A 15,843-nucleotide genomic window follows, 5' to 3' on the forward strand; every position below is an offset into this window, starting at 1 on the left:
ACAAAAGGAGAATTAACTTATCGGATGAACGTTGCGTCATGGCAAATTACTGCTTTGAAAGCGATTTCGGACCGACTACGGTGCAAATCGTTTAGCTCGGTCGCTCCCCAAGGTTCCACATCACTTCTAAACACTTGCACTAGCGGTTGGAAGTTTGAAGTTTGCACAAACTGAATTGCCCAGAAATTGAGAGGAAAAGAAGAACTTTTAAGAAAAAGAAGAGATGATTTTTCTGTGTGTATTATGTTCACCAATGACACAATTTATATAGGAGATGATAAGAATTTTTATAAAGAGGAGACTTAATGGAGATTAATGAACATTAATAGAATTAATGGAACTAAAGGATCATTATTACATATGTTACAAAATTCATTTGGTAGAATTAATGGAATTAATGGATTGTTATTCCATATGTTACAGAATTCATTTGGAAGGAATGAATATGCTCATATTCTTGTAACGTATCTATATTCTTTGCATTACACAAAAGGATAAAAAGTGGGATTAATTCCATCACCTTCGATGTTTCTCAGGAGCAGAGGCGAAGCTATGATTTTAAATTTATGGTTCTGAATTCTAGAAAACGTAATTGGGCTTTAATAAGTATATATATATATATATTAAGTGAATTTTTAAACACAAATATAGAATTTGAACCGTAGTATTATTCTTAAGAGAGTTTTGAACTTCCAAAGACTGCATATCAGGGGGTCATTATGTTGATCTCCATCAAAAACTCTCTAACAAGAAAATTCCAGTAATCAGAGAAAATATCTTTCCACCGGAAATTAAGAATTTACAACCTTCATACGTTTCTGTATCTTAATTAGAGCAGCCCCTTGATTCAATACCGGAATGACATTTGTCTTTTTTTTGGTAACTTTTTGGCTCATGTTAACGCACTCAAAATCCCCATTCTGAATCAACTTGCAGTAATTCTCCTTGTCTAAACACTTATGCAACATTAAAGATTGCTCATATCTAGCAAAACTCAAATGCTGGACTACAAGAACTTTACTGCTATTCCGACATAATCTCAACCAGGAATAGGGTTAGTGCTTTGGTTACGGTCGGCCGAGTTCACTAACTTTAGTCCAAACCTCGTACTATTTACATTAAAAAAATTATTGAAGATGCACAAATCATTAATTTAGTACCCAATAATTTTAAAGGACCAAAATCTTGAATCTATAAATTTCAAATTCTAACTCCGTCTCTCAGTCTAACAATTAAGTATCAGCATTACCAAAGAAAAAACGAAAAACAGAAGTTGAAATGGTTGGAAAAGAGAGTTTGGACTGATTTTTTTTTTTTAAAATAAAAAACCAATATTGTCTTTGATTGAACCTATTCAATGCATACAAGAGGCCTCAAGGGCCTAAATTTAGTATACAAAATTGTCAAAAACCTCTTTACCTAATGTACACTATTGCACTGTACACTTCCAAGAACTGAGTATAAAAGAATTGCTAACTCTATAAGGCCATAAACCAATTTTGGTATATAGGGCTCTCAGCCTGTTATGTAACTTTTATCCATTGAGCGACGGCTCTTCCAATTGGCACAATCAGATCACTAAGGCTGACTTTCGTTCCTGGTATAGGGAATTTCAGTCATTCCAGCAAAGGAGCATGACCAGACATCTCTTTATTATGTAAAGTTTGGCCCTTTGCTCTCTATGGACTCCTCCGAGGCCTCTGCTTGAGATCAGCTTCGTCTTGGAACTTCGCATGTTGTTGCTGCTGCTGCTCATCTTCTTCATTATGTTTAACTTAACTAATCGCAACGAAAATCAAGAAATAAAATTAGGCTCTTTGAAGGAATTCTTGTGTACAAAAACAGAGGCTTTTGATTCTTTGAATTTTGATGTTGTTGTGCAGAGAATATGTTGAAGAGACTAAGTTTTTGAATGGGGAAATTGCAAGTCCAAGAAGAGGCTCTTATAGGCTGTTTAAAGTGTGGTCCTAACTTGTATTGGTCGAGTCAAGAACCAAATGTGGGTCCCACTATCCACACAGCAACACCAGAAATAAAGTAATATTAACATCCATATTATTTGTCCCCCACACCTTTAATTCTAAATAAGTAAATACATAATGAGAGAGTATTTTAAGTTTTTCTATTATTTGTATGTTACATCATGTCTGATCAATGTTTTAGACGACAAAATCAGAATCCGTCTAGAGTCGTGCTTGTTTGAGACATTTTCTTGAGACGATTATGATAGAAAATTGTTTACAGCTTGTTTGGAGGGTTGCTATGTGTCGTTTCATAAAGTATATTATATTGTATTGTATTGTATTACATGTACTATGATGAATATAATGTTTGATATCGTTTTTTCTCGTTTTATAATGCCACATAAGCAAAAATATGCCTCCAATAATACAAAGAAAAATGTAAGAGTTAATTATTTTTTAAAGAAGGTAAGATAGAAGATAAAATAGGATTATTAAATGATAAGTTAGGGTAAGTTGAAAAGAAAAAAAAAAGGATTATTAAATGATAAGTAAGGATAAGTTGAAAAGAAAAAAAATTATAACTACGGGATCACACCAAATTTGTGGTTACACAATGAAACTTTTCATCGTTATGTAATGACGGATTTTATAAAACGATTTCATAAAATTTAAGTAATAACCATAACAAATATTATATTCAAAGTAACAATACAATACAATAGGTGACAATCCTCCAAACAAATTTTATATGAGAACAATGCATTGAGAGGTAATTAAACATTCACTTTGCTACTTGGTGTTTTCTGACTTGAATTTTGTTATTTATATGTATTATACACCTAGATATTAGATTAAAATGTTTACAATTTTAAATTCGTAATTTACATATAATGTAATGTGCTAATAAAGTGTCCATTGGTCTCTATTTAAAAAAAAAAATATTTTAAAAATATATAAGGCTTACATCCAGGGAATATTTCAATAACGCCCTGTCCCAACCATCTTGTGTCCCTGCATTTTAAGACCCTTGTCGAGCAACGAATATGACCAAACGAAAAAAGAAAAAGATCCTAAGGAAATTGCAACTCTTTTACTTACATTGGTAGTGTTTAGAGGTGTAAATTGCCTGCATGTCGCGGTCCAGATAAAAATGTGACGGCATAATGAGTCGGCATAATAAATGAATTATAAGGCCTTCCACACGCCAGCGATGAGATGAAACCCGCCCTCATCAGGGGTTCCCGTGCCACCACAATGGCATGGGATCGAAAGAGTGACCGGAACTTGTCTCTGACCGAATAAGGTAGCATTAATGATGGTCACGAGTAGGGGTGTCAAATGGACGGGTTGAGTTGAAATTGGCCCAATTACAATGGGTTAAGGTAATAAATGGGTTGGTCTAACATTGGCCCAAAAGTTACTTGGGCTAACATTGGCCCAAAAGTTACTTGGGCCATGACCCAGCCAAGTTGATCCAGTTTTTTTTTTTTTTTTGAAGGGTTTATTTTCTAGAAAAACATTTTTTGCGAATAATATTTTCGAGAAAAACATTTTTAATGAAAAATATTTCTCTTCATATCAAACACACCACAAAATTATAAGATACATGATACAAGAAAAGTGTATACATAAAAAAAATAAAGTAAATTTTAAGCAATAAATCAAAATTTAAGTAAATCATAAAACAGGCTAGAATTGGACTAATATTGGACTAAGTTGGAGATCACTTTAAAATGGATTATGTTGTGTTGTGCTAAAATCAGCCTAATATAAATTATCTTGAGCCCAACACATAAAATTTTGAGCGAATTGGACGGGCCATCATCTTTTGAGCCATATTTGACCTGCCTAGTCACGAGTCTGTCTGAACAAGCTAAGATGGGTGTCAAAGTACTTTGGACTCGAGGGAGCAGAGCCAAAATGGCTAAGGAGATCGAGCAAAAAAGAGAAAGGGCCAGGCAACTGCTCGCTGTGTCAAAGAGACACCGCAAGGTATAGAATGGTGAAAGAAATTCTATCTTATATAAAAGGTTTCAAGTTTGAGATTCGACGGATTCAAAATTTTATGTTTATAGGTTCTAAATCATAAATTTTTTGCTTAGTGGATTCTAGATAAACTATTTAATCATATTAAGTAAATTTTCTAACACAAATAAAGGTTTGAGCAAAAAAAACTATTATTACTGAAAGTGATATATCTAACATATAACTTCAATTTATGCTTGAAGCGGAAAAATAAAAGGAAGATTCCACTTCCACATTGGATGATTGATGATAAGACGATAATATGTTGGCGTTAACTCATAACGTGATTTTCTTTCTTAATTTTTATTCTTTTTTCATGAAATATAAACTTAAAACAATAGTATTAATAATAATTAGTGGGATCCTCCTAAAGTCTGATTAAGCAGCAGAGGATTATTTAGTTGAATCCACTAAAGAACGCACACGTATGACGTAACCACAATTACAAAGTTTGATGACTCTAGTTGTCTCATCTTTCTTGCTTTCTGACTAATACAAACACTGACACTTGCATCTTTCTTTCCATAATGATGTGGATTATCATTAAAACTCTTAACACTGGTGGCCTAATTAAGCTCCATGATGTTGAACGACTCCAATATATATTGCTCTCTTTTTTTCAAAACACTTGACACACTTCAAGTCAACATGCACAATGTTGAAGTGTCAACTTTTTTCAATGTCAACTCTTTTCAAAGAATAAGTTGCGTATACATTATTGATTTTAAATGTAAAAGAAATAAAGAGGATATATCCAGACTTCTCTATAACGGTCATTCTTTACAATAACATTTCACTATAATAATCTTTTTTTTTTAAACAAATTTTCATGTTATGTGATGTTATATATTTACTATAACAACAATTTCGCTATAATACCAAAAAATATTTGTACGCACGACACTACTATAAAGAGGTTTGACTGCAGTTGAATGAATGCATGTCACACTACGTTTACTCGCACAAAATACAAAGCACATAAAGAAGCCGAGTGATTTGCATGAACAATAAAATAGGTGAAGTAATTAGTTTGGAATAATAATGGTAGTAATAAAAACCAGTTAATATGGATTAATGAATAAGAGAATCTGAAAGGTTCTCTCGTCGACCAAGACCATTATTATAAGAGCTAGGGGTGTACATGAACCGAATTGGTTCGGTTTTTTTAAACACCAAACCAAACTAATTACATCGGGTTTTTTAATTTATACACCAAACCAAACTAATAAAATTCGGGTTTTTTAACCACGGATTTTCTCGGGTTTTTCGGATTTTTTTTTTGGAATAGTCTTGATATAAAATATATAACTTTTACTTCAAATATTTCTTTAGTCCTAGTAAGATACAATTATATAATTAAGGTGTTTCATAAGAAAATAGCACAAAATGCGAGAAGAGTGATGACATTGTACTAAAATATTCAACAAAAGATAATAAAATTGGTTAAAATAAATATTGCTAATTAATAAGCCATAAAGAAAATGACCATAATCTAAAAATACTAAGTCATGCTAAAATAAGTACGGCTAATAAGTATTAATTACATGACAAGAAAAAAAACTTAAGTTATGTATTTTCACTCTCTAAACCAATTATACAAAACTAAAGAATAGATATCCAACATTATTTTCTTTCCTAGTAGTAAATTGAATTTCTTTTGTTAGTATTAGTGTTGAATTGGTTTTGGTGGACTTTATATGAGTTATTAACATCCATAAAATATAAAAGTTATTGACATTCAAAATTCTAAGTTCAAACTTGAATAATATGATAATAGATAAAAAAAAAAAAACTACCAAATAATTAAGAAATATTTATAAATTACATTACAAATAAATATTTTTATGTATAAAATATTTTAAAAATTGAATACATGTAATGTCGGGTTGGTTTGGTTCGGTTTGACTTTTTTTAGCTAAAACCAAACCAAACCAATTATGATCGGGTTTTTTTTTTCAACACCAAACCACTAATCGAGTTTTTTTCTCGATTTGACTCGGTTTATCGGTTTGGTGCGGTTTATCGGTTTACTTTGTACACCCCTAATAAGAGCACGTAAAAGAAGTGTCTCACAATGTTATTTGGGCCTACACTTACAATCAAGTGCAAAGCTCTATCTACATAGGTTTGATTAACCAGATGCAGAGGCGGATCTAGGATTTGAAAGTAGCGGGTGCCATAATTTTCTTCAACAGACATCTTGTTAGGAACGTGTATCTAGGTCGGGTCCATCTCTTTTTAGTTTATTCGGGTCAACTTAATAGGCTTTTTATTTATTTACAAATATGAAAATTACACCTCAAAAATTAAAAAATGAACATATTTAGCATCTTAAACAAGAAATCACACTCATTAACAACAGAAGTAAAATCAACATTTTCACCAAGGGACTTGCATCTCTTATGTATATTAAAAAATGAATTTGCACAAGTAAAAACAACATCTTCAATAAGGGAATTACATCAATCAAAATAAGAAAAATAATAGAAAAACTCTTCAATAGGTAAATACTCTCAATAAGTAAATGTAGAATTAGATAAACTACAAGTTCTCAAAAATAAATCATAAATTTCATGTTTTTTTCTAAGCAGTACTTACGAAATTTCCATCACAATTTAAGTAGTAAAGTGATTTAGATTGAATTTAACAATTATAGAATAGCATAAATTTTTATAATACACTCCCTCCGTCCATTTTTATTTGTCCATTATACTAAAAATATATGTCCACTTTTACTTGTAAGTTATATAGTTTGAAAAACCAAAACATAATTTATCATTTTATACCTATTGTAAACAATTCATTTCTCATTTTATTTATTGCTTATTAAGAGTGTCCCAAGTCAAATATAGACTAGTAAACATGGACGGAGAGAGTAATAAACAAAAGAAATTATAAATAAATAAAAAATTGAATTTTGATCTCAATCCAAAATTCCCATTGAAACCCAAGTTTTTCGAATTAAATACTCACAGATTTGAGATTAAGAGAAATGCTTAATTTAAGGGATTTTGAAGTTTCTATTTGTGTGTTCTCTCTAGAGATCACAGATAAAATAATAGAAAAGAGGAAAGGCAATATAAATAATAAAAAGATAACTAGAAAATTGGGAGGGCCGAAAATGGTACAAAGGAAGTAAAAAGCGCAAAGAAAAATGGGAGTCGGAAAATGTTCAAGATAGATTCAAACTTGTCTACCAGCCGTGGCACCTTTGTCTAATTTACTGGGGGTGGCAGGATCAAGACTTTAACCTAATTTAAGCAGATTACAACATAAGTATATAAAAAAATTATTTATCGAGGGGGTGCCATGCCACCCCCAACCTATAGGGTGGATCCGCCCCTGACCAGATATATACACCGAGAAGCTCTAGAAACTAACACAGACGTTCTAATATATCGTCTACATACACTAACACAAATATATATATATATATATATATATATATTGAATTGTGACACCAATTGCTTCAAATGATTTATAGCACTAAATGTTAATCTATGTTATAAAAGTTAACGCTGTCATTATGTAAAGAGCTTTAGATTATGTAACTTCTTCTTAATCATACTTCTCTTCATCTGTATATTCATATTTAAGTATGTTAATTTTAGTCAGTTAAAAAAATTCATAACATAGAAAGAGAAGAATAGATGGAAAGAAAAAAGAATAGATGACAAGGAGAAATAAGTCTCTTTTATGTGGTTTAAAATCTTAGAAATCAAAAGATCAACAAAGTTATGTAGAAAAAAGGACGCTCTGATACTATATATAAGTTTATGAACACTTAGATCACAAAAATAGATACATTTGATTTTGGGAATAGTACATGGATGTCTACTAAAGACAAACTATTTACACACCTATACCCCTTTACTTTGATGTCACCCAAAATAATTATCTGAAATGCTCCCATTCTCTTTTTCGGGCTAACGTCATGCTGATATCAGCGTGATATCACACGTCAGTTGACCCTTTTGTGTTTTGTGTTTTGTTTTTTTGTTTTATTTTGAGAAAGCTTCAGCCAGAGTACTTTTAACTTCCTTTCTTTATTATTTTTTTGTCTTGTTCTTTTTCTTTTTGTCTTTTTAATTTTCTTTTAAAAATTAAAATAAGACATAAAATAAATTTAGAAGTTAATTATATTTAGACTAATTAAATAACTAGAACTACAACAAGAAGTAATTAAGAAAAAAAATACAAAAAACACTAATTTATCTATTAAAACCCTAAATTGATTTAAAAATGCGTATGTATATATATATATATATATATATATATATATATATTGCAAATGAAAAAAATATTTCTAAAATATATTTTTATTTTTTTCTCTTTTTATTTTTTGGTATGTCAATATAAAGATAATTGTATAAATATATTTTTATTTTTTTCTATATCAATTATCAAAAAGCAAACTTATTCTAGCATAAAGTATACCAAATCAGTAGCAGTTGAAGTATACTGTTGCAATATACTATGATACCCACATGATATATATTATATACTAACGGGGTATCATAGAAGATTAGCTTATTCCTTCTAAAAGTACTATTCAGTCCTCTATAATATCCACATGGTATATCATAAAGCGATAGGGTATCATAGAGGAATGTCAGTTCATTAATTATATATATATAAAAAAAAAGGGACATTCAGTCCTCTATGATACCCACATGGTATATATCATATACCGACGAAGTCAGGAGCGGATCCACCCTCTGGGGTGGGGGTGGCATGCCACCCCCTAAATTAATAATTTTTTTGTGTACTTATGTTGTAATTTGCTTAAATTAGGTTAAATATTTGATCCCGCCACCCCAGTCGTAAATTAGACAAAGGTGCCATGGCTGGTAGACACAAGTTTGAATCTATCTTAAATATTTTTCGAATCTTGTTTTTCTTTGTGCTTTTTACTTCCTTTGTACTAGTAATTCCCTTTTCGGCTCTCCTAATTTTCTATTTATCTTTTTATTATTTATATTGTCTTTCCTCCTTTTTATTATTTTATTTGTGATCTCTAGCGAGAACACACAAATAAAAACTTCAAAATCCCTTAAATTAAGTGTTTCTCTTAATCTTAAATCCGTGTGTATTTAAATTGAAAAACTTGGGTCTCAATGGAATTTTGGATTGACATCAAAATTCAATTTTTTTTTTATAATTTCTTTTGTTTATTACTCCCTCCGTCCATGTTTACTTGTCTATATTTGATTTGAGACACTCTTAATAAGCAATAAATAAAATGAGAAATGAATTGGAGTACTTAATAATAAGGGTAAAATAGGTATAAAATGGTAAATTATGTCTTGATTTTTCAAACTATATAACTTACAAGTAAAAGTGGACATACATTTTTAGTATAATGGACAAATAAAATGGACGGAGGGAGTGTATTATAAAAATTTATGCTATTCTATAATTGTTAAATTCAATACTACTTAAATTGTGATCGAAATTTCATAAGCACTGCTTAGAAAAAATAAGAAATTTATGATTTATTTTTGAAAACTTGTTTATCTAATTCCAATTTACTTATGGGGTGTATTTACCTATTGAAGAATTTTTCTATTGTTTTTCTTATTTTGATTGGTATAATTCCCTTATTAAAGATGTTATTTTACTTGTGCAAATTTATTTTTTAATATACATAAGAGATGCAAGTCCCTTGGTGAAAATGTTGATTTTAATTATGTTGTTAATGGGTGTAATTCTTTGTTTAAGATGCTAATTATGTTCGTTTCTTGATTTTTGAGATGTAATTTCATATTTGCAAATAAAAAAAAAACCTATTAAGTTTAATCGAATAAATTAAAAAGAGATGGACCCGATCTCAATACACGTTCCTAACAAGATGTACATTGAAAAAATTGTGGCACTCGCCGCCTTCAAATCCTAGATCCGCCTCTGGACGAAGTATCATCGAAGATTGGATCATTCCTTCAAAAATACTACTTAGTCCTCTATGATACGCACATGGTATATCATATATATACTGACTGGATATCATAGAGTACTAGTACTTCATTTCTTCAAGTAACACACTCAGTCCTCTATGATACCGGCTTGGTATATATATTATATATTGGCAGGGTATTATAGATGATAGATTTATTCCAGCATTACTCAGTCCTTTATGATGTCCACACAATATATATCATATACTGACAGGGTATCATAGAAGACTAAGTAGTAATGCTCTTTTGGAGTGATCATCAGCTAGCCGTGCCTATGCTTTGTTATGAGAAAAAAAAAAGGTTCTTCCTAACTTCTACTAACTAATCAATGCTTGGCTAACTAATCAATGATTAATTCTCGAATAGAAAATCAAGCAGATTTAATGCTCAGCCATTATCATCTAGATTTCAAGTAAAGATTTTTGTATCTTATTTGTAAATCACACCAACAGTGACAAAGAAAGATGAATTATTTGAAGATGAATCTCACAATAGAAAAGAACATACTGGATTCTACTGATCTTCTTTTCTCTAGTAACTTGTATAAAATAAATCTGGGCCAAATATATGATCTTTCTCGCTATTAAATATTTACTATTTTCCACTGAAAAATATTCAGTGTTATTCTCACTGAATGTCGGGAAAAACATAAATAGTAGTGTTTTCACAGAAAAAATAGGAAATTTTCCAGCATTTCATTGGGAACCTGTTTCCCCCGTGAGGTTTCCCGGTGAGTTGGTTCGGTGGGAATAAAGCGGGAAAGCCATCTTTTATAACACAAATTTCCCATCGAATGTCTATTTCTAGTACGGTGTCTGGACATGCTTTAATCTTCAACAGTACCAAAAGTTTGGGATTAGTTTGGCTAACTTGATTTATATTGGATTGTGACAACAATTAGTTCAAATGACTCGTGGGTCTACATAAGATTTGAAAGTTAACATTGTCATCATAAAAAGTTTTGCTCTTTAGACCATGCATTTTTTCTGTAATCAAAACTTTATTCTTTAAAGAACATAATTAATCCCCCCTCCCCGCCCCTTTAACGCCTTTCTCCCATAAAACAGAAGAAGAAAAATAAAACAGCACAACAGTAACACGAGGTTTCAATCTATGTTTCTTAGGGGCATGGTTCTCAATTAAATTTACTGATGAGCAACAGGAGTGCCAATTATCATTGCTACATGGTACTAAAATTGTCATCTTAAAATTTTATTCTCCTTGAAAATCAATCTCTTCATGCATTCAAAATTAGCAGTAATATTATTCTTAACAGAGTTTTGGAACTTCAAAAGACTCTGCATATCAAGGGACATTATGTTGAATGAGGCGGATGCAGTCTTATAAAATCAGGTTCATCTCAATCCAATACTTTCGATATGGAGTATAAATTTATTCATAAAAATTCACTAAGATTATAGTAACAATTAGTAAGTGATCTGAACCATAACTTTTAAAATATAACAGGTTCAATGCTAATAACTTCTAAAGTTGAACATATAGAATTTAAATCTTGAATTCGCTATGTCCTCCGTATCATAGATTGTCTAAGACGAACTTGAAAGGAGGAGGTGCAAAATTCCAATAATTAGAGAAGACACCTTTCCACCGGAAATTAAAAAATCACATCCTGCACAAGTGTTGGAACTCAATTTGAACCTCTTGATTCAATACCCCGATGATATTGTTAATTTTGTTGAATCAGCTTCCAAAAAATCTCCTTGTCTAAACAATTGTGTAGCATTAAAGATTGATCACATCTAGCAAGACTCAAAAGTTGGACTGAAAAACTTGACTGCTGGTTTGGTACCCTCTCAAAAATTAAGTATCAGCATTATGAAAGACCAAAAATTAAACGGAAGTTAAAGTTGGGAAAAGAGTTTGGAAAAACTTAATCAAAACCAATATTTTCTTTGATTGAACCTAGTCAATGTATATAAAAGGCCTCCAGGGCCCAAATTTGAGTATACAAATTTCAAAAAACTTCTTTACCTAATATACACTTCTGCTCTGTACACTTCCAAGAAGTGAGGATAAAAACGAAGAATAAAAAAGATAGGGACAATTGATAACCCAATATATAAAGGCCATAAGCCAATTATGTTAAAGGGCTCTTAGCCTGTTATCGCTAAAGTAATTTTTATCTGTTGAGTGATGGCTCTTCCACTCGGCATTGTTGGATCACTAAGGCTGACTTTCATCCCTGCTCGAAATTTGGTGTAGGGAATTTCAGTCATTCCAACAAAGAAGCATGACGACACATCTCCTGATTATGTAAAACTTTGCCCTTTGCTCTCTAAGGACTCCTCCGAGCCCTCTGCTTGAGATCAACTTCCTCTTTGAACTTCTCATGTTGTTGCTGCTGCTCATCATCTTCATTATGTTTAGCTTAATTAATCGCGACGAAAATCAAGAAACAAAAATAGGCTCTTTGAAGGAATTCTTGTATACAAAAGAAGAGTGATGGTTGTGTTCTAGATTCTTGATTCTTTGAATTTTGATGTTGTTGTGAAGAGTATGTATTGAAGAGACAAGTTTCTGAATGGGGAAAGTGCAAGTCCAAGAAGAGGCTCTTATAGGCTGTTTAAAGTGTGGTCCTAACTTGTACTGGTCGAGTCAAGAACCAAATACCGGTCCCACTTTCTAATGGCAACTCCCCCTTACCCCTCTGCCCCACCCCCCCCCCCCCTCTCCCCCCCGCCCCCAAAAAAAAACGGGTAATACGAACAACCATATTCTTTGTCCTCTCTATCTTCAACCTAATAAGTACGTATTGGGAGAGTATTTTTCTATTAATATGTATGTAACATCATGATTGATATAAATATATATTGAGAGAATATTTTTTCTATTATTTTGTATGTTACATCTTGTCTGATCAATGTTTTGGAAGACAAAATCAGAATCTGTTTAGACTAGTGCAAGCTTGAATATTTTTGTCGAGACGGTTATGTGAGAAAATTGTTTATGAACAATGCATTAATTTGCTGACTTTAATTTTATATATTTATGTGTATTGTTATACACCTAGATATTTAGATTAAATTTGTACAATTTTAAATTCGTAATTTACATGTAGTGTAATGTAATTCTCATAAACTGTCCACTGGTATTTATTTTTAAATATACTATTAATAAAATAAAGATTACATCCACGAATTTTTCAATAATGCTTTGTCCCAATGATAAGCCATCTTGTATCCCTACATTTTAAAACCCCTATCGAGCAACGATTATTACCAAACAAAAAAAGAAAAAGATATTAAGCAAATTGTGACTGTTTTTGTTTACATTGTAGTGTTTAGAGGTGTAAAATTGCTTGCATGTAGCAACAACCAAATTGCACGACGAAGTTACAGCGGAAGAAATATCTAAATCAAAATTTCCCACACTATTTGAACCAAGAGAAGACAATAACCACTAGCACAAATGGAAATTCGGGAAGCAACTATACCAGCAATAAAATAGCAAAGCAAGCAAAAATAAATTGAATGCAAAAGACACTAAATTTACGTGGTAAAACCCCTTCAAGGTGAAGAGAAAACATCCACGGGACCTTTGGCCCACAAAAGCTCTACTATAATCAACAAGAGTTACAACAATGTTCTCCAAATGGATACAACATCAATGCCAAACACGGAGAAACAATACATAAAAGATAGAACCAAAACTAGTGAAGAAAGGAGAGAAATCACCCCCCAAAACGAGCTACTGTTCGTACTCAAAAACTGGAGCTATAGATCACAAAATTCAATCTCGACCGCTGAAATCGAAGAACCAGATGTTGAGAACCCCAGTTCAAATTTGAGAAGGATCGAGCGGTTAACGAATCGAGAAACACTGTTTGAAGAGAACTGCTATAGCAGAAAATTTCTGGACGAAAATCTGCACTTCCCTCTTACTTTTTCTCTCTATATGGTCACTATGAATTCACTCTTGTGTTTTTAAATACGACCTAAGTTAATCCTATATATAGTGGATTTTAGGACAAAAGTGGGTTGGTCCAAATTGGATTGGGTTTTATTAATTCAAATCCGCATAGAAAGGGAAAACCCAAAAACTCAACAATTCTCCCCCTCCTGACTATGTGGGGGAGACCGCCATCCCGGCAATCATGTAACACTCTTCAAACTTTCCTCTTGGCAAAGATTGAGTCAAAGCCATTATCATCGGTGTGAATCTTTTCAAGTTCAAGCAACTTAGAATCCAACACATCTCTAATCCAATGGTATCTCATGTCAATATGTTTCAACCTACCATGAAATGTAGATTTCTTGCCAAGATGAATAGCATTTTGACTGTCGCAATAAAGCACATACCACTCTTGAGGAAAGTCAAGTTTCTCCATAAATCTCTTTATCCAGAGCAACTCTTTACAAGTTTCAACGATAGCAATAAGCTCAGCTTTTGTAGTTGATAGAACAATACATTTTTGCAACCTAGATTGCCAAGACATAGCTCCCTCTGCATAAGTAATCAAGTAGCCCGAAGTAGATTTGCGAGTATCAATATCACCAGCCATATCTGAATCAGTGTAACCACAAAGAATAGGCTTCCCTGTCCTAAAGAACAAACTTAGACTAGAAGTGCCACAAAAATATCTCATAACCAACTCACTTCACAACATTCCAATGCTTTCTTCCTGGATTAGAAAGAAAACGGCTAACAATACCAACAACATGAGAAATATCTGGTCTTGTACAAATCATCGCTTACATCAGACTGCCAACAGCTGAAGCGTAAGGAACTTTCTTCATACCTTTCTTCTCATCATCACTAGAAGGACACCGCTTTGTGCTCAATTTGAAGTGCATAGCTAAAGGTGTACTGACAACCTTAGTTTTGTCCATGTTGAACCTGCGAAGTACTTTCTGAATGTACTTCTCTTGTGATAACGACAACCTCTTGGCATTTTTATCACGAACAATCTGCATACCAAGAATCTACCTTGTTGGTCCCAAGTCTTTCATAGCAAAAGACTTATTCAACTCTTGCTTCAACTTCTGAATTCTGCAAAGCATTCTGACCAACAACAAACATGTCATCGACATAAAGCAATAGAATCATAAAGTCACCATCAAAAAATTTTTGCACAACAACACAATGATCTGAAAAAGTCTTCTTGAAGCCTTTTTAACTCATAAAAGAACCAAACTTCCTGTACCACCGCCTGGTAGCTTGTTTTAAACCATACAAGCTTTTCTTCAATTTGCAAACATAATACTCTTTACCTTTGACCTCAAAACCTTCTGGCTGCTCCATATAAATTTCTTCATCTAAGTCACCATGGAGAAAAGCAGTCTTAACATCCATTTGCTCAACCTCTAAATCTAGACTTGCAGCCAAGCCTAGAACAACCAGAATGGATGACATCTTCACAACTGGAGAAAAGATTTCAGCAAAATCAACTCCCTTCTTCTGATTAAATCCCTTGACAACCAATCTAGCCTTGTATCGTGGAACTGGGTTACCATCTTCATGTTTCATCCTAAAAACCCACCTATTTTTCAAAGTTTTTATGTCTCTAGAAAGCTTAACTAGATCAAATATATGATTATCACGCAAGGATTTAATCTCATCTTACATAGCATCAAACCACCTTTCTTTTTCTTCACTATCCATGGCCTCATCAAAACTTTCAAGTTCTCCCCCATCAGTCAAGAGTACAAACTCATTAGGAGAATAACGAGATCAAGGTACTTTATCTCTAGTAGATCTTCTGAGAGAACTCTCTGGACCATCAATACCCACATCATCTTCCACTGGAGCATCAACAATATCAGACTAGTCATTTTGAACATGATCACTATCTTTAACTTGATCTTCATTAGTTTGAAGATTGTTACAGGCTATGCGTCCACAAAACACAGTATATGGAGGGACCTGGTTGTATACCAGTT

At 32.3% G+C, this 15,843-nt stretch overlaps 2 protein-coding genes across 2 annotated transcripts; both read right to left on the bottom strand.

The window, feature by feature from the left end:
• Window positions 1-708: 708 nt before the first annotated feature.
• LOC132614245 (small polypeptide DEVIL 6-like) lies at window positions 709-1,923 on the bottom strand. The gene has a single exon (XM_060328661.1). The coding sequence runs from the start codon at window positions 1,763-1,765 to the stop codon at window positions 1,613-1,615; it is 153 nt and encodes a 50-aa protein (XP_060184644.1). The 5' UTR covers window positions 1,766-1,923; the 3' UTR covers window positions 709-1,612.
• Window positions 1,924-11,365: 9,442 nt separating this feature from the next.
• On the bottom strand, window positions 11,366-12,501 carry LOC132614409 (small polypeptide DEVIL 6-like). The gene has a single exon (XM_060328861.1). The coding sequence runs from the start codon at window positions 12,320-12,322 to the stop codon at window positions 12,173-12,175; it is 150 nt and encodes a 49-aa protein (XP_060184844.1). The 5' UTR covers window positions 12,323-12,501; the 3' UTR covers window positions 11,366-12,172.
• Window positions 12,502-15,843: the final 3,342 nt, after the last annotated feature.

This window comes from Lycium barbarum, chromosome 10, assembly GCF_019175385.1.
Source record: "Lycium barbarum isolate Lr01 chromosome 10, ASM1917538v2, whole genome shotgun sequence".
Lineage (NCBI taxonomy): Eukaryota > Viridiplantae > Streptophyta > Magnoliopsida > Solanales > Solanaceae > Lycium > Lycium barbarum.